This window comes from Aedes aegypti, chromosome 3, assembly GCF_002204515.2.
Source record: "Aedes aegypti strain LVP_AGWG chromosome 3, AaegL5.0 Primary Assembly, whole genome shotgun sequence".
NCBI classification, from domain to species: domain Eukaryota; kingdom Metazoa; phylum Arthropoda; class Insecta; order Diptera; family Culicidae; genus Aedes; species Aedes aegypti.
Window position 1 is genome coordinate 15,966,835 of NC_035109.1, and position 20,460 is coordinate 15,987,294.

The 20,460-nt window shown below is 36.2% G+C and overlaps 1 protein-coding gene across 2 annotated transcripts; it reads left to right on the forward strand.

The window, feature by feature from the left end:
* The first annotated feature begins 66 nt into the window (after window positions 1-66).
* LOC5568044 (probable uridine nucleosidase 1) lies at window positions 67-19,810 on the forward strand. Of its 2 annotated transcripts, none has more exons than XM_001651927.2 (3): window positions 67-176; window positions 18,687-19,124; window positions 19,184-19,810. In XM_001651927.2, exons 2-3 carry the CDS (start codon window positions 18,690-18,692, stop codon window positions 19,763-19,765), a joined length of 1,017 nt encoding a protein of 338 aa, XP_001651977.1. In that variant the 5' UTR covers window positions 67-176; window positions 18,687-18,689; the 3' UTR covers window positions 19,766-19,810. The 2 variants fall into 2 exon arrangements, with proteins under 2 accessions (XP_001651977.1, XP_001651979.1); XM_001651929.2 differs by having other exon boundaries at window positions 72-176; window positions 18,690-19,124.
* The last annotated feature ends 650 nt before the right edge of the window (window positions 19,811-20,460 follow it).

Consider the following 20,460-nt stretch of genomic DNA (forward strand, 5'->3'; position numbering starts at 1 on the left):
AACTAACAAGACCTCGTATGCACAGCTGAATCGGGAACGGGTATGATTTTGCAAACAATATCACGGTATATCAATGGCTTGACTCAAACCATTCGCGCTCACTTGCTGAAAGACTGTGGCGCAGCGAAGTGTTATCGTGTCATTAATTAGCGAAAACAAAATAACCAAAGAACCAGGTGAGTCTTCAGCGTCCGTTGCTCTTTGATATCACACAGCGAAGGTGAGAAGTGACTCTTGATAGTGTTTCTGCGTGCAGAATCAAAAATTTACATTTATTCATGGCAATGATATCAACACGTATGATATATCAGTGATTTATCGCACGATTTTTTGTCTTGAAAATGGCATAACTTCAATTGAGCAAATTCCTTCTGATCCAATAAGCATAAAAGTCGCCGTGCCAAACTGAACCTCCTCTGTCGATTTAACTTTTTATCTTTTCCGCTTCCGACCCAGCGTCAAATCATCCATCCACTTACGGTTATTATTTATGATTTCGTATAAATAACCTGCCGTAAGTAGTCATCGTCGCACTAAGGGCTATTCAGTCAATCTAGTTGGCCAAACTATTTCGAGGTTAATAAATCTTCGAGCTGTTTAGTGGAATACCTATAAGTAAATGTGAAACCTAATTTAGTACTCCAGTCATCCTTCCCTTACTCGATATTGAAGGGACTATCGAGTTAGGGAGGTATCGAGTTACAGAACACAAAAGCAGTGCAACTGCGTTTTAAGGGACCATCGAGTTAGCCATGGAAACCAACTTTTACTATGGTTCTCTAACTTGATATCGGGATACGGAATATCTAGTAAGGGAGAGTTAACTGTATACTATTTAACTCCACTAGAGTGTGTATCCTTTGACAGATACGCGTATTTCGTATTTTCAACTGTAAGTCTAGTACACGACACTGAAGACGGCATCACAGTTGAGGTCGAAATACGCGTATCTGTCAAAGGATACAAACTTCAGTGGAATTAAATGGTATAGTTCTAAATTCGTTTTTTCTTTTACTTATAGGTATTCCACTAAACAGCTCGAAGATTTATTATCTACAAATGTTTTTGACCAGATAAATTCGCTATACACCCCTAGTCCGTCGTCATCTTCTTGCCAGTCACTTCCATCCATCGCAACACGTCGCTCGTTCGGAAGATTGTCCAACCCAAAGTGGCACACGACCTTCCACTTGGTCGAACTCTCCGAAAATTAGGGAAAATAACGACACACAGCCCGAGCTTTTCCCCGGATCCACAGATTTTTCCTGCTCCTGGTCCGAGGGGTGCATTTACAATGAGCTCTGCGAGAAGAGAACGAAAAAAATCTGAATGCGTCGATAGTGATGGGATGGCCGCCGAGAAGTTGGAACTCTTGAAGGAATTATTCAAGATTTACGATTCGCTCGGACCGAACCCGGCAAAGTGGATGTGCGGAAGATCAAATCAATTCAATTTGTTTCCTTTTCTGTTTCGGGCAAGCTGCTACAGTGTAATACTGCTCTCTAGAGGACCAATTGAGTGAGATGGTGATTTTCATTTCATGATTTTTTTTTTCTTTCTGGCTTTTCGGTCGCATTCAAAATAAGGGGGAAATTGATATTTGTCTAGCTCATAAATTGCTGTTTTGAATAATTTTACGATATTTTTATAGCTTATTAGGTCCAATTTGTTTCATCGGAATGGAAGAAATGGACCATGATTGAGATGTTCGGTTCGGCGGTAGGGGTTGGACTGGACATTGTTGTAAGGAGATTGATGAATATTTGTTCATTTATATTGAAGGACGCTGTTACTGCGTTTGAAGATATGTTCATCATTAAAGATTTTGAATTTAACGAATATATGTTAGTGAAATGATGTTGTTTTGAGCAATACAATAATTTGAAATAATTTAATATATGCTTTAAGTATATGCTAAAACTAAAAGGAACAAACTTAAAGGTATCGTATAGAGGATGGATACAGTTTTCATTTGAAACTTAAAAATTTTTTGGCGACTATTTTAACTTTGGCCGCCATCTTGAATTTTGTCAGGAAAAGCGTTTTTTTTTACCACCACCGATCGTTTTGAATTCTGATATCACCACTAGAAAGCTGAGAAGATGAGTAAATAAGATAGGATAGGGAATTCCAACGATGTGTGCTGATAGCAGCCTGGTTTCAGCAAGAATTGATCATTGCGAACATTTCACAAAAACGGTATTCAACCAATCTTAATGTTCTTTAAAGAAGCGCCTATAAATGACGTAACATTTTTTCATTGATTTGATGATCAAAAATGTCAAACAAAGCCAATCGCAGTCAGCGAAGCCAGTGAAACTCACGCCTATAGCTAAGTATGCTGCTTCGCTCAAGAAAAGTAAAGAAATTCCTTGACTAAAAGGGTCAAGAAATTTCCTACAGAGAGCCCCCTCTGAAGTGACATTTCTTCTCAACTGCGTACTGCGATCAGAAAAAAGTGATTTTCTTGACCATTTCTTGGGAGAAATTTTCCACGCATCGAGATAGGCGATTCCTTTTCTTGTCAGTAGCAAACCGGCCTTATAGCTGCTGTAGGCAAAGAGCCTTGAAAATTGCAAAAAACCCGTTGCTAAGGGCAACCCAAAATTACTGTAGAAAAATGTTCTATTTCCCGCTGCATTTCCTGCATTTATAGCTTTCAATGACACTAACGATTTAGAAAATTCATGCACCCAACATAGGCTACTTGATGAGATTCACATTTTTGAACTACTGTACTGGGAAAGCCACGTGATTTTCGCGAAATTCAAGCCTACTACTATTACCATTCCCAGCACTGAACCCGATACCTCCGTAACTGTTGTGATGTCGGGTTATGGAGAATGTCTTGTATTTATTTTTTTCTGAAGAAATAAACATCTAGCAAAAATATCAATAAAACTCAAACGATTTATTATATTTGATATTGACTTTTAGAGAACTAAATGTTATCTTAATCGATAAAGAAATGTTTCTAAATGAACTTACCAAACTTCTGAATTGTTTTTTTAGACACAAATACATACTAACAGCATTTGTTATAAAATCAACATGCTATAGAAATAATCATTACGTTGGAATCCGGATCTAAGTTTTATATGGCATAATTAATTGAATCTCTATCAAATCTGTTTGATTGCGTTTATTAGGAAAATAATAAATTTACATTTTTTTGAGCAGAATCACCATTTCGAAAACGAAGTTAAATTAATTAAACAAAAATAAGTTCGATAAAATACAACTCGTCAGTTTTCTTTTGAGCACATACAGTTTTGCTACAATATTCCTGTACAAAGTGTTAAGAAACCCATTTTGAGTAGCAGCACAAAACTTGTAGTCAGATAGCAAAATAATAGTGACTCTAGCGATAAAACGGTTGATATAGTGATCAAAATCTAAAAATCTAATGCTATTGGATTGGATAACACTTCAATTCAGTTCATACGATTGATTATGCCTTATATAGTTAGGAAAATAAGTTATATCTTCAATCTGATCATTTCCACACCCAAATATCATCGTGCTTGGAAGGCTTCGAAAGTCTCACCAATACGAAAACAAAACACCATCAAGTAATTCTTTTGAAATCTCAAAGCTCTTAAGTATTCTTATTAGTTTATCCAGAGCTGTAGAAAAAAAATCTAAAATCACAACTTCAAGAACATTTGATCTATTTTGACTGATTAACAGAGTTTCATTCTGGGCTTTGAGCAAGGCACAGTACAACAACAGCAATGCATAAGCTTCCAGTCGTCGCGCGGTTTGCTACCGTCAGAACCACCACGCTGCTGTTGTGGATGAAAAGCGAGGTTTTTTCACCAGTGTTGTACAAAATACAACAGCGTGACGACTTAAGCGTTAAACTACATGACGATATTTTCTTATTTCTTATGATAGATTCTTGAAAGGCGTTTGACAGAGTATCTCATTCGAAATTATTTGCTAAATTATTATCAAATCTTGTGTTTCCTAGAGCAGCTACAATCATACCTATTGAATAGGTCACAATTTGTTTGGATGTTACTCAGATACTGTTATTTTTTATCCGGAGTACCGCAGGGTTCGTTTTTACAATGTTTATTAATGATTTACCGAGTCATATTCATTCGTTCACGGATGACGACCAAATTTGAATTCTACTGTCCTATAGTAGGATTAATTGACGGCAAAGTTAAATGAGGGTTTATCACATGCCTGTTAATCCTGCTAAAATCAAAGCTTTGTTAAAGCCAAGAAACAAAGAAGTCAACCAGCGTTCTTTTATTTTATTTGGAAATATTGAATATGCCGACAAAGTTACCACTTGATTGGAAAGGATAAATGCTCAGTGTGCAACATATATAGAGGGTTTCATGTACTTAGAATCTCTTCTAGTATCTTAACAATAACGGTGAAATTAAAACTCTTTAAATCATTACTTTTGTCGCACTATAGATGTTCTTTTATTTAACGCAGGGGTTCTCAACCTTTTTGAAGCTGCGACCCCCTTCAAAGTTTTACAAACTTTTCGCGGACCCCCAAAATTGATAATCTCTAAACAAAGGGTCATGAACACTTTTCAAAGATTATTCATGAATCAACTGATATCCTTTACAGAAACACCAGATAATTTTCTCTGTAATGCACCACAGAAAGTGGAAGAATTCTTCCAAGATAAATAAGAGTCCGCTAAAGACAGGCAAGTATATCAAACATCTTTCCAACAATCCGATAAAAACTTTTCGAAGTATCGTACAAAATCCTACAATAAACCATTTAGATTTAAAAAAACTACTTCCAATTTTTTTCAAATACATGTCTAGGGGAACCTAGAATGAAGATTTATTCGAGAAGCCTCGTATTTTTTCACTGAATTTAAGTAATTTCTTCGGGTTGTTGCAACAGAATCCGCGAGGTTCTCGTAAATAAATATGTTAGTATTCGACCTCTGCAAGCTTTTTAGAAACCAGAAAACAGCTCCTAAAATATTACTAATAACTCTTCAACATTCTCGTTTTAAATTTTATTAAGTTTAATAAAGGATCACTGCCTGCACACTTAGCATAAATCATAGGATCCTTTGATATAAATCAATAAGATTTAACTGTAAACAACAAAATGACAGATTTTCCTGTGAAATCTTCTGTATTAGCAACAAAAATCGTGAAAACAAATTTACTGTAACCCTGTGAAATACCGACAAACAGTTTGGTGACAGCAATATTTTCACCGTGCTTTTGTGAAATCGTTTGACATCCGCTCTGGCAGGCATGAGATCATTTTGTTTCAGTTTTTGCACACCACTAACAAGCAGTGACAGCTAGCTCGGTGGTACCAAGCCTGCTTCCTGATCGGTAGGTCGGGAGTTCCATCCGTATATTATTTTAGAGTGGGATGAATATCTTTAGAAATTCTGAATAAAAATCCTGCTGATGGATTCAAGAAGATTTTGGAAATGGTTTGAGTGAAAACAGTTGCATACTTTAAAAATCTTTTTCCAGTTCCGTCAGTAATTCGCTGAGAAACCCTCCAAAAACTTTGTCGGCTATCTCAGTCTTAATATGTGAATGTTTTAATGTATTTTGCCCGACGTTTGGCCTTTTTCATGGGAAAATTGGCCAGGTAAGGTCAAAACGAACGACCATTTTTCCCTTGAAAAAGGCCACAACAGATGGCCGAAACGTCGGACAAAATAAATTAAAGCGTTCGCAGGTCAAGACTGAGGTAGCCAACAATAAAGAATTTACGTATATCAATAGAAACGATATTAATTTTGTTTTCCGGCTTGCACCAAAAGATAAGCTTAAACCCTCATATGAACAGAATTTCATTATAATTATTTTATCAGTAATTAAATAGTCCTTTTTTTAATTTTAAAAATAAAACTCCACTAACTATGAACTCTTGCAATAAAATCAGGTAAGGAATTCTTCTCACTTATTTACCAATACTCATAAAACACTTCTAAAAAAGGGCTTCACGGACCCCCTGTAGTGTCCTCACGGCCCCCTAGGGGTCCGCGGACCACCGGTTGAGAAACCCTGATTTAACGCCTTTACGTAAAGCTTTAAACACATCTGTACGATATGTTTATAATCTTTCCAGATTCTCGAGAGTTTCTCATTTACAATCACATCTCTTGGGTTGTCTATAGGGGAAGTGGTGGTAAAATGAACACCGTGCCTTTTACCGAGAAAAAAACAAATTTAGATCATTTTTTATCATGCACGAAAGATTCAGAGCATGAATCTGAGTGTTCGAGTTGATACGTAGGTCAGTTGAAGTGAAAATATCAACGAAAATTAAGATTTTAGGAAAACACGTTTGAAAATCAGAAGTGACGTAACTTTTGGCTCGGAAGACTTGAGGTTTTTCATTGAGGTGAACATCGTTATGATATGATGTCAAATCTGTTACCTTGAGAATTCTTTTTGGATGGGTTACAATCATTAATGGATGTATTTTCGGTGGGACAATGAGAATTTTCAGAAATATTTGTTTTGCTCACTTTTTTTGCGTGGTGTTCATTTTACCACCAACCGCTGTTCATTTTACCCACATAGTGCAGGTAAAATGAACATTAGCATCGCTTTTTGATAACGATGAAAATATGTGAAAATTTAGCTATTTTAGTCTGAATTCATGTCGCTGCTATAGATAACATCCCTATTTTTGATGTTGTGCGATAGAAATATACAAATTCCTCGTTTTTGTATCAAAAACAAGATGATTTCCTTAAGGTGTTCATTTTACCACCCCTTCCCCGGTATTTTTCACGACTCTCTTATAATTCGAAGTTGCAATATTTTATATTTATTGACGAAAACTGTTGAGAGGGTGTTATATTCTCACAGGGTTTAACCCGAGACGCTCGCTGGGTACGAGACCTTATAGGCCTAGCTACCACGGGTTCCCAAACTCTTTTGGGACGGCTCTCAGCGCTGATCAGAAGTCCAAACACTTTTGATTTCGGTTTTAACTACACTTTTCTTTATTGCACTTACTTGTGTGAGTGTGTGGGTGTGGATGCATAGAGGGGGCTGGCCGGCAGGGGAGGATCTTCCAGGTAGATTCCAAGGGGCGCACACTGCTATGGGATCACTCGTTGTCGCAGGCTGGATGACTTAACTCGGTGCTTTGGCTCGTAATATTTGAACGATCCCTAAACAGGTTTTACACAAAATCATAAACAGGGCTCTAATAAAATCATTGACACGAGTTTCTTGAGGAACTATGACAGAATTCCCATACAACTGTTAGCATGATTCCATGGAATCTTAGTGATGATTGAAAAACTCATTTAATCATAGTTAGTTGGGCGTCTTGAACAATTCTGTTCAGGAGTATTATAAAATTATAAAAACAGTATTTCACAAATCCCAGATGATAATATTTTAGCAGTATTCTTACAGAACCCTAGGCAGGAACACCTTGTGAAATTAGGACAGAAAATGAAAGCAGATTTCTGTCCAAATTCTAAGTAGGATACTTACAAAATAATGAGCATTATTCTCACAGCGCCCAAATCAGATTTTTTTTACAAGAATCTTGCCAGATCTGGCCATAACACTGAGCTTTATTCTAATGAGTTTTTGGACAAGATTAACACATAATCCATCTATGGCTGAATTTTATATACATAATTCAATGCAGAAGCAATTATCTTCATCTCATTTTATCTTTGAAATCATTCGATATTTAAAAAATGTTCAAATTGCTTGCGAACAGAAAAAAATGTCCCGCATTACAATATTTTTCCACTAATTAGGCCCGCGCTTCAAAAAGGTTGGGCAGGCCTGACCTAGAACTATTATATTGATGTAAGAATCTTGATCTCAGAATCACTCTTCAGGTATTCAGCAAAGTTGTTCACAAGTCTTATAGCGTTCTTTAGGTTAAATTTATTATGCACAATTTTTCCGCTACGTGGCGCTAGCTTGCTTGAATTTTCGTCATATTCTAGCAGGCTGTAGATCATGACCCCGACCACCTGGGAAGTTCGTGTCTTCAGCAAAGTTGATCAAAAGCTTGATTGCAATTTAAGGCAGTACTGTTAAGTTAGCATACTTGCCACTACGTGGTGCTAGTAAGTATGTGAATACAATGTATTTTAGTAGGTTTTAGGTGACTTCGGAATTACGTTATTACATATAATCGCTCTATCAAGTATTGCAACGCTTCAATTGAATGTTTCAATTCAAGCTTCCGAACAACTTTGCTGAAGACACGAATTTTCTAAGTCGAGAAGCTAGCACAGGATTTCTTGCAAATAATTTACAAGTTACGGAGAGGTTATTGAAACTGATCATTATTTGCTGCCAACAACGTGACTGAAAACGTTATACACTATCAAACAAAGCACGCTGCGGGAATTTAAAAAAAAACGTGACAATCAAATAACATAACAAACACAAGTCCGGTCACGGAATACCAAAGGGAGGTGCTAAAATGTCTTGCTTTGTTTTAAGGAGGAAGTGATCGAGAACTAATTCATGACTAACAAAAGTGACGAGAAATCAACTGGACGACTGCTGAGGACTAACAACCACCTTCAGTGTATGAGAGCCAGTGTTTTTTTTTCGGTTTTTGCCCGTTTTTGATCCTGCCGATTATCATGGATGTATGTGAGATGTAGATTGAGAGAATTAAGGTATAGATGAAAACGATGGGCCTTGGATTGAACCCACGGCCTTCTTCAGATAAAGCAGAAAATAAAGCTGTTAGAATACCAACCCCGTCGATATATGACAATAGGTCCAGCTTTGTCTATGTAGCTCTCCAAGTGATCCGAATGTTCAGGGTTATCAGATCCTCTTCCACTTCGATCAACTAGCGTTATCGGGGTCTTCTATGAAGTCGCCAACCTGTACCTAGTTCCATTCTGAATATTATTTTCGTAATGCTTTCTTCTGACATTCGCACAAAGTGATCAGCCCACTGAAGCCTGCCGTATTTCGCCCAGGATTGTCCGCAGTATTTTACACTCAAAAACAACGAAGGCTTTCCGGTCTGCCTCTTTAAACTCACAGGCTTCGTGCCAGTAGAGCCAGCGGAAGAATCAATGTTTTATACATGATGAGTTTTCTTCCGTTACCAAATTGCGAGCTGATTACATAATCTGTGAAAGGTCATATTCGTGGCTGTAACATATATTTTTACTTCGCGGGAAACGTCATTATCACATGTCACAAGTGTTAAAAGGCAAACAAACTTTTCATCAACTTCAAACACATCCCCATCAAACACTATCAGACCACCAGCACCACTTGGCCTATCTCTATCTCTACCTGCAATCATGTACTTCGTTTTGCTGGAATTATATGTCAGGCCTCGTTGGCTCCCTCTTCAGAAGCACGAAGGCCTCATCCATTGATCAGCGACCGATTCCAATAAGGTCGATATCGTCCGCAAAGCCATGAAGCATGTACGACCGTGTGAGGATAGTGCCGTGTTTCATGGACACTCTCGAGTGCAATGTTGAACAGTAATTTCGAAAGTGCGTCTCTTTGCTTCAACCCTTCTAACGTCACAAACGAGGTTCACACCTCATCTGCAATCCGAACACTTGATTTTGAACCATCCAGCGGTGCGCGTATCCCCTTAATTATTTTCGCCGGAAAACCATGTTCAGACATTGGGTGGTATGAATAAAAAGCGTTGAACTTTACTACATGTAGCATTTACTCAAAAACAAAATCCACAAAGTTTACTACACTTTTGGTATGAATAAAAAGTCTTTCGAACATGCAGTACGTACTGCTTTCGAACATGAGCTTTTACTACAGACGGGTAGCAGTGACTGATGCTGCACGTTAAGAAAAATCCTTTCAGAGTGACACTTAAAATTAATAGAATCATGCATATGAAGGAAATGCATAGAATCTAAACGATCACGCGACAATTTGCACGAAATTATGAAGGTGGTGTAAGTTGACATGATTTGTCGTGTAATTTGGGATTAGTCTGGTATTCTCTTTATGTGTAGAGTAAAGTGGGGCAAAAGTTCGAGTGGGGTAAGAGTTTCTTTTTAAAATTTCTAGCTCCATTCAAAACAAATCTAATAAATGTCATTGTGGTTCGAATGCTATTCAAGTAAGAGACTTTTACTGCAAATATCATAAAAATCGATTGAGATTTGGAAAAGTTATGGCTATTTGTTGTTTTTCGACGTGAATATTGTAGTTTTTGGTCAAATTTTCATTGCATGGAACCAATTGAAGATAAAATCTTTTTCAATATTTTATGTAAGGGCGTTTCTAGGCCTATCATAAGGTTGCTTTGAAGTGTATTAGATTTTGCATAAATGCTTGAAAACAATTTTTGGCCCATAGTGGGGCAAAAGTTCGAATCAGCGGGGCAAAAGTTCGACCCATGTATAAAATCACGGAAAAAAATGCAAATTGCCTAAAATCCACATATGATCTTCAAATTTAGTTATTTTTGTCTGATCGTGTGAAAACTGTCACCGAAATTTTACATTTCCACTTAGTTTTGCGAAAAACTGCTATTTTTGAGTATATTACAATTGACCCGGGTTTGGGCAATTTTTTGATGAAAATTAGTGTTTATTTTTCGGCAAACTTAAGTTTACGGCTGGTGTAAAGTATGCTTGTCATAAAAGGATCGATATTATGGGTTTTAGCCAGCGAACTTTTGCCCCACACTAGATTCGAACTCTTGCCCCACCGGTGGGGCAAAAGTTCGAATAAGACAATCAATTTTGAAACTGTTGTAACTGAAAATGGGTAAATATTTTGACACAAGTTTGTTCAGCAAAATTATAGCCAATATGTTGAAGGTTCACTGTATGGTATTTGTTTTGTTTTAACTGCTATTGTTTTCCTGGAAACTTTGATTATACCACTAAGGTCGAACTTTTGCCCCACCCTTACTCTATGACTTTATGATGATGGTACATCAGAGAATTTTCTGAGTGGTTTTCGGTCTTCGACAACGCCAGTGATTGACGAATTTTCGAATTTTAGCTCAAAGTCCATGAAGAGGTCTTGAGATTACAGCTATCAAACTAGGAACCACATTTGTCCTAGCACCAGTACTGAGATTCTGGTGAAATTGCGGTACTGTTTTGATGTTTTTCTTAACAGTCTGTTGAATTCCGGAAATTCAAAGTTATAAATTATTTACATCTGTCTTTCTTGAAAGTTCAAATAATAATGCTTATTGAATTCAATTTTTGTTATAATCATGGTTATTAGGGGTGGTCCATTAATTACGTAAGGATTTATGGGGGTAGGGGGGTTTCAAGATTTATTACGCGCCATACAAATTATTTTTGATTTTCATACAAAAAATCTTACCATGGGGGGAGGGGGGGTTGGAAAACCGCCAAAATTGTCTTACATAATTGATGGACAGCCCCTATTACAATCATTTTAAAGTGGGAGGTGCCTGGAGTTGGTTAGACTTCTTTTCTACTGTTAACCAATCAGCATGTACGTTAGCAATTGATCAATGTGTATGTGAAAGGAGAGTAATCGTTGGCCACTTGCGTCGTGAGAACCATGCGCGTAGGCATCAGTAAAGATGGATCGAATTACGCTACGTACAATAGGGCGATATTCAAAACTGAAAAGGCAATAGATGGCTCTTTTTCAATAGTAGTAAAAACGAAATCCTGAAGCAAAGAAAGCACCACGGAAGATGAACTAAACACAAAAAGTTATGTATTCACTTTTCACTTGATTTCTAATCACTATTTTTTTGATTCAGTTTCCTAATTGCAATTTACGATTTTCATCATTTTTCATACGTTTTGACAGTTCTCCGACTACCATTCTTCCATGCGCTTGTGTTGAAAGTTTGAGAAATTTGAGAATCCAGCGTAGCGCGATCATTGGGTGGCATACAAACAACAGTGTCGTCGCTCGGCGGCCAGTAAAAGAAACTGAATGGTCGAAAGGTTGTTGCCTGTACTTTTTGCCGCTGGCGCCAACTGTTAGCGGTTATGAACGAAATAAACAGTCGAAATAAATACATTACATCGTTTTCCCATGATTTTACCTCAAAAGTGAATTATTCCATTCAATTCCGCAATTTCAAAGCATGTAACTATGGGCCAGGAAACAAAATTTCGCGACAAAATTCCAAACACTTCCAAAATGAACAAAAATTAATCTAAAAGTAATACAAACTTAAGGAAGCATGCAAATGTCGTGTTTGGGATGACTAAGATTCATTTTGAATTGAATTGAGAATATTTGTAAGGATTCTGAGTTTTTGGGAAAACATTTATATAAAGGCATTATTATTTCATATCCGCTCATATAGCATTTTACAAAATATATAGTACATTTTCAAAGATATGTTTCAAACATTTCAAAGTATTTTAAAGATACACTGTTAAGTTTCTCTGAATAGTAAAAAAAAAGCATGAATAATGTGATCATATTTATCATAGTTGTTTGGAATGCATTGGCAACTGTTTATTCGATGTATTCATTGGTTTTTCAGCTTACTTTCTCTTCTTTCTGGCGATACACTGGGGACACTGGGACAGAGCCTGCTTCTCAGCTTAGTGTTCTAATGAGCACTTCCACAGTTTTTAACTAAGACCTTACTATGCCAATGACCATTTTTGCATGTGTATATCGTGTGGCAGGTACGATGATACTCTATGCCCTGGGAAGTCGAGAAAATTTCCAACCCGAAAAGATCCTCGACCGGTGGGATTCGAACCCACGACCCCCAGCTTGGTCTTGCTGAATAGCTGCGCGTTTGCCGCTACGGCTATCTGCTTACATTTGTATTGAATTTACTATTGAAATTTTCTAACGCAAAATTGTTACTGTACATAACCTATGAAAAATCCATACAATTATCAGAGAGTTATATAGGCATGGTCCAAAATGGAACAATATAAGATGAATTACATATTTGTAGATGCTATGCTATTTTAAAATGTGACAATTCAAATTGTTTGAAGCGTTTCAATCAAAATGACTTTCAAATTATTATTTTCAGAAATATTTTAGCTGTAATGGAGGCCTAACTTGATATGGTAAAATATCAGAACATCTGGTTTACACAAGCTTATGAAATTCATTATATGATTACGTGCAGCAAGTTCTTATATAAGAAACGTGAATTTTTGTCCAGATCTCGTACTTGATTAATTTTAAATTGAAATAAATCAAGTAGAATTAAAAATCTTCATTGCCTTTCGCCGGAATAAGATGATTATTTTGTGTACAAATGAATAGTTTATCTGATTAAACTAGTAACATTCTCCAGACCACATTACGCTTAAATATCCGATATTTCTGGTAAAAATTTAAAAGGATTCAAACGATTTTTTAACGTTCTTCTTTGATGGCCATTGACCTGGCCATTTGGTGCTGTCTTTTTTTATTTTAATTTTCTTGCATTATTTTGTACTGTATTTTTCTGATAATCCAGCGTAGTTTGGGAAGATATGTAGTACAGGAGGTTGCCTAATTCTTTTATAATCTATGAGGGCAAATTTATTCACTCTATGTGAACCATCAAACTTAAAAACGGGCAAGTTTTCGCTGTTTCTACTTAATGTTTATAAATTTTGCAAAATATTATACCATTTTTTTTTAATCCTGGTTGAAAAATAACCAGCAGAGTTTGTATGATGGCTTTTAGAAAATTTCTACTAAATGTCTATATTCAATTTAAGCCACTGCGGTTTGAACAAAAAAACATACAGCCATTCCATGAAAAACCGATCTAGTGGGTCACTGAATTCCGTGAAAATTTGCTATTTTGTTCCTTATCCGAAATAAGGATACACGTATTTTTGGATTTTTTGATTAGGGTGACCATTTCCAAAACAGGGTGACCAGAAAAATCGCGATTTTGCAAAATTTTTATTTTTAAAATAATTATAACTTTCGAACCGTTCGACCGATTTTCAATCTTTTTGGACGAAATGAAGGCTAGAGATTTTGAATTTTCAGAAAAAATGTAAAATTTCACAAAAATTCTGTTTTTTACATGGAAAAACTCAATAGTTTCCGTTTTATCGTGTTTTGAAGGCCTCGGGACCAAAGGGGCTATTGCTGTTCTCATTTTTTCTTGAAAGTTCAGAAAATTTTACGTATACTGTCAAATTTTCAGCGATGTATGTTTTTTAGTTTTTGAGATATATTTTTTTGAAAATAAAAAATCAGTCATATTTATCGGCACACACTGTAGATCTCAGCGCATTAAATTTTTAATGTTTAAAAAATCATAACTTTTGAACAGCTCAATGAATTTCCAATCTTTTTTTATGGAATGAAAGCTTAAGATCTCAACTTTTCAGAAAAAATATAGAAAATAGAAAACTTTGAAAAGTTATTTATTTTGTCCATTAAAATATATGAAATTTTTAGAAATTTTTATATTTTTTCACGTTTAAACATATTTTTATCAGATTTTTCAATTTTGTCTGAAAAGTTGAAATTTTAAGCTTTCATTCCATAAAAAAAAGATTGGAAATCGGTTAAGCTGTTCAAAAGTTATGATTTTTTTTAAAATAAAAAATCTAATGCGCTGAGACCTACAGTGTGTGCCGATGAGAAATGACTGATTTTTTATTTTCAAAAAATATATCTAAAAAAACATACATCGCTGAAAATTTTACAGTAGACGTAAAATTTTCTGAACTTTCAAGAAAAAATGAAAACAGCAATAGCCCCTTTGGTCCCGAGGCCTTTAAAACACAAAAAACGGAAACTATTTAGTTTATTATGTAAAAAACACACTTTTTGTGAAATTTTATATTTTTCTTGAAAAGTCAAAATCTCTAGCCTTCATTTCGTCCAAAAAGATTGAAAATCGGTCAAACGGTTCAAAAGTTATAATTATTTTAAAAATAAAAATTTTGAAAAATCGCGATTTTTCTGGTCACCCTGTTTTGGAAATGGTCACCCTAATCAAAAAATCCAAAAATACGTGTATCCTTATTTCGGATAAGGAACAAAATAGCAAATTTTCACGGAATTCAGTGACCCACTAGATCGGTTTTTCATGGAATGGCTGCATAGACACACAACAATCTCAGCCGTCTTATATTTCTTCAAAAATCTTTTACCTGAATGTTGTCCAGAAACCACGCATTAGTTCCTATATCGCGTACCTCAAACAGATTCCTCTGTTATGGTCTTATCATACCATACAAATCATGGCCTCAAATAATATTAGCAAAATTGTTATTTTTTGTAATTTTTCAACCGACTCAACCCAGATTTCTGGATGTCACCTAGCTCATGAACGGAAACTTGCTCAAAAGTAGAGGATTATGACTGCTTGAGTTGTTTTATATCAATCAAACTTATTTAATTTGTGATTGTATGAACAGCAGCGAAGTTAAAAATATGGGGTTAAAAAAAAACAACCAATTTATCGCATGTACTTAAACCGATGTATCTCGGCCATCCGCAAATATATGCAAAAACTTTTGGTAGCACATGAAAGAGTTAAGTCTAGGCTTCCACTTCATACTAGTTGCAGGCCGAATACGGTGGAATACCATAACTTTTAAGGTGAAATAGTAAAAATATAGTGAATATTACTGGTACATTGTAAAATCAAGGCTTCAATTTAAAATTAACATTATTTTTATACCAGACATGTAAAATGCACTTAATTTGCTTTCCAAAAATTTACTCACAATAATTTGTCTTGTCATTTTCCCCCTCAAACCAAATTTACTTAAGATAGGGTGAAATTCAAGTTTTGCAGTATAGACAATATTGAGCCCCATAAAGTGCAATGAAATAATGTAAATAATCAAATAAGATAGTTGGTAAACAATCACACATGTTCTCAATAATGAGAAATTCATCTCAGTAATTCATTTTATTGAAAAAAGGTTTTTGGACTTTTGTCGCGAAATTTTGATTTCTGGCCCATAGTGCATGTGTAGCAACCTCTGAAGCTAACTACCAGTAGCTTTGTAGTAAATGCTACCTTTATTCAAAGCCATGCGTTGTTTGTACATGTTCGAAAGGTGTAGAAAGGAAAATGACAAAAAAATGTTCTACTCGTGTTCCACATGTAGCGATTACTACCGAGAATGTGGTAAACTCAACTTTACTACATTTTATTCATAACGCCCACTATTTGCCACAGCTCATTTCTTTTCACTAAACCTAAGATTTGTCAAAGATTATTCGCAAGGTCCGTTGTCGATCGGCCCTCACAAAATTCAGCCTGGTATTCATCGACGAAGGACTACTCCAGCGGTCTCAGTCTGTTAAACAGGATGCACGACAGTATTTTGTACGCTAAATTCAGCAGGGTAATCTCTCTGTATTTAGCACAATCCACCTTGTATCATTTCTTGTAGATTGGATACAGTGACTCAATCTCATTTTCGTACGGGGCACTGTTTTCATATCAAGTTGGTATAAATTTATTAAATGGTGCATGGACTTCGATATACTTTATCAATAATGAAGGTTATAGGTGTCATCTATTGTTTGGCAATGACAAGCTGTATCCATTTGCTTAAATCTTTGGAATAATGGAAAAGTATTGAGATTGTGTCTATAATTTACCCAATTCCATATTCGTACACCTAACAAAAAAGAAATATACAGCATTCAAAACTAATTTTTAATGGACTAGATGATTACTTAAGCTCTTCGTTGTGTTGTTCAGATGCAGTAGAATACATTTGGAAAATTCAAAAGCGGACATATTTGAAACTTAAGTGAATTTAAGAAAAATACCAGTTTTCCCATGTTTTTTGCTAAAATATTCGGTAAGTCGAACAATACATTGCATTTTTTTCAACATCACTTCCTTAAGAATGATAACTGCGAATATTGCACAAGTTTCAAAAAATTATAATCAGTTTTAGAGTAGCTAGGAGTGGATATCGACAACTTATACTTTTGAATCTTAGGTAGTATAACATTTATAACAAATCCAAAACCAAAAATTTTAGTCAATTTCTTTATGTTTGGCTCCTAAATGTATATACATAATCCATAGTTAATGTTCTTATCAAAACATTGCGTAATTATCGTTTTTAATTTACATGTTACTACCAAACATGATTATAGAGATTTAAAGAACAAATATTATTGCCATAACCGCAACACAAACGTTTTTTAAAATGATGAAAACAACAGGATATATTCTATTAAATAGTACATCAATGCTCTCTGCTCATTCAAGTTATTTTGTATTTTTCTTATAAAATGAATAAATTGCAAAATAGGGTGCTATTTTGAATATAATTTGAATATTATTTCAAAGATAATTTAATATTACGATGACAACAATTTTGTGGAGGTATGTACAGCGAGGTTTAGGGTACTTTATTGTAAAACGAAGTTCGTAGTTCAAATTATTTTTACAGACAAATTCAAAATTAACATTTACCTGTTGTTTAGAATGAAAATTTGGTTTACATTGATTAAAAATATCATTTTAGAAGAGTTTTGAACTTATGGCACAACAATTTTCTGAACTCAAAAGGGATAAAAACTGTTTATGATTTCTGTAAACTATATATATTTCAACTAAATTTCTATCAGAGCTTACGAGTATAATCTATAGGTTGGATCCAATGACAAAAATAAACGTTATTGTTCGAATTATAGGATTTAATAGCAAAAATCATTGGAAAACTGGCATTTCTCATAATTTTACCTAAATTTCATATATATCCACTAATAAATTGTCCAAATGTATTTCACTACATCTGAACATCATAATAAAGCATTTCAGTAATCAAATAGAGTTTCTAAATTTAGTTTCGAACGTTGTGCGTATGAATTTTGGTAGGTGTACGAATATGGAATTGGGTGAAATTTAGACATCAATTCAATACTTTTCTATTAATTCAAAGATTAATGTAAATGGAAACATTTTGTGATTGGCAAACAATAGATGACACCTGTTACCTTCAATGTGGATAAAGTATTTGTAGCTCAATACTTCATTTAATAGTTTTTTACTAACTTGATGTGGAAACAGTATCCTGTACGAATATGAAATTGGGCCACTGTATATGAGGCAATCCAACCAAACGGTAGGTATTTCTTCGTCGTCCTCCCATACCTGCAAAAGTACTTGGTGGATCAATTGGTAAAGCTGCTCACTGCCGCGCTAGAGAAGCTCGACCGGGATCTCGTTCTTCCCAGCAGCATTTTAGTTTTCAGCTCACTCAAAGTCTACTTTTTAACCGGAGAGACAAACCAGCTCGGGACTGAAAGTCTCTATAATAAAGCAAAAAAAACCTCTTCCATGGTCCGATTAACAGATTCATAAACAACCCAAATAGGGGAACTTACGTATTCTCGGCAATCTAAGCTGATGAGACGCCTCATTGGTAATTTTCTCGGACATCAGCAGACAAATTCCGTATTTTTCTATTTACATTTATGCGTTGCTCAATTCTCTATCGATTCACACCGACAGACTTGTCAAAATGCGTTTGGAAACGTTTTTACAACGCTGCGAACATCTCTTGTCAGTGTGACTATTGTCGGCAGCCTCATTCTCTTCGGCAACTTTAACTGCTGGCGAATCTCTTCGGCAGCTCCAAATCAGTCGCATTTTGAGGCGTGTTGACATCTCAGGCGATATGTTTCGTTCAGTTTTGGGAATCTCGTCAGCGGGAAGCGGGCAGAACAAAGAATCATCTGAATGTTTTCATGTTTTTTTTTTTATATAAAAATACTGTGTATTTGGCTTTTGAAATTTGGTTGCTTACAATTCCACAGTAGATGCTGCACCTTGTGGGCCTACTTCTGCTCACGTACGCAGTAGCCGTTCCTCTTCCCTGCTCCGAAAAAGGAATCCGCCGGGTAATCATCGATCAGGATGGTGGCGGTGACGATGGATGGGCCCTGTTGATGATGCTGATGAACGAGAAGAAGTACAACGTGGTGGTGGAAGCCATCACTTGCACCCATGGTAATACCGATTTGGAGAACTCGGTCACAAATGCTGCTCGGATCTTGGAAGGATTGGGAAGACGGGATGTCCCGCTGTATCGAGGGGCTAGTGAGCGCTTGATAACTCCAGCGCCTCGCAGGGATGTCAACAGGTATTTCTGGGGAGTGGATGGATTCGGCGACGTGCAGTTCCAGAGTAAGCCGGATTTAGGGAATGTTCCTGACGAGCATGCGGTTGTTAAGATGCATGAGTTGATTCGGAAGGTGAGACGATTGTATTATTCTAGATAACTGTTTGAGTAATGGTTAATTTCGATTTTCAGTACCCGAGGCAGATATCGATTCTATGCTTGGGACCTTTGACCAACCTTGCGATGTTGTTCAAAATGTTCCCGAGTGTGAAAAGCGAAATAGCCGGAATATATATTTTAGGAGGCAATAGGAACGGTGTTGGTAATACGGACTTTGCAGCGGAATTTAATTTCTTCACCGATCCAGAAGCAGCCAACATTGTGATGAACAATGCGCCAGTGATTTTGAACATTGTTCCTTGGGAAACAGTTCTCGATTTGGAAACGATTTTTCCAATGGAATGGAGGAACAGTGTTTTCAAGGAGCCGAAAAACAAAGCCATTGAGGTGTTGAACCAAGTGGAGGAGGTGATTTATGCAAACATCAGTAATTGGCAGCCTTGCGATATGTATGCTGCGGCAGTTCTGCTCAACAACTGCATGATAGCGGATGCTAAACGATACAAGGCTGATGTTGAATTGGCTGGAAAAGTGACTCGCGGAATGATGGCGATTTTGTACCACGATAATGATGAAAAGGATTTCAACGTGAATGTCATCGACGGAATTGAAGAGGATACGCTAAGACAGATGGTTGAAGATCTGAATCGGTAGCCGGATGAAAAACGAGTGGAATGAAACAAAACCAATGATTCTCTATAGGTTCCCCTTTCAATCCGAAGAAAAGAACATTCCAAAAGTTACACATTTTCAAGAATCATTCCATTCAATCTTGAGATCATGAATGCAAAACATTGTGGACAAGAATGTGGTCAAGGGATCGATGGATCCCCCACTCCAAAGGATATTCCACATTCCATTCGAGCAGGATTACTCCCAGCTCACTTGAGCCAACCGCATTCAACCGAATCAGATTTATTCATTCCAAATTTCATCGCCCCGTGTCCCTTTCGGGCTCCCTCTTATGTAAATTTCCCTGTTCGGCGAAGATTTCTTCTCCAGAAGTGGGCACAAGTTTTCCCTCCGCTCCATTGTTATCCAATTGAAACCGACGTGGGCAGTATGGTTTGTATTGAACTTGGGCCTGAGAGAGTGGGAACCTATCTGGATGGCTATCGAATGGGAACGGTCGAGAACCCTTGTCAGAGTCAAATAAGAGCAACCTCAGTGAAAGAAAGAGTCTCGCCATTTGACAGATGATGGTCACTTTTCCGAACAATGTTCAGTTTGAAATTTGTCCCACTTCGAAATTCAATACCTTATTGTCAATAGCAGGTTTGAATGCTGCCAGTCAAAAGGGTGTTTCTTATTGTGGGGGAGGTATTACGCGTTGCAAGAAAAGTTTTGAT

Excerpts from the sequence above, each read along its gene's own strand:
- LOC5568044 (XM_001651927.2), top strand. The coding sequence starts at position 18,690 with ATGCTGCACCTTGTGGGCCTACTTCTGCTCACGTACGCAGTAGCCGTT. Across the intron at positions 19,125-19,183 it reads TGCATGAGTTGATTCGGAAG|TACCCGAGGCAGATATCGAT; the intron begins GTGAGACGATTG and ends TTCGATTTTCAG.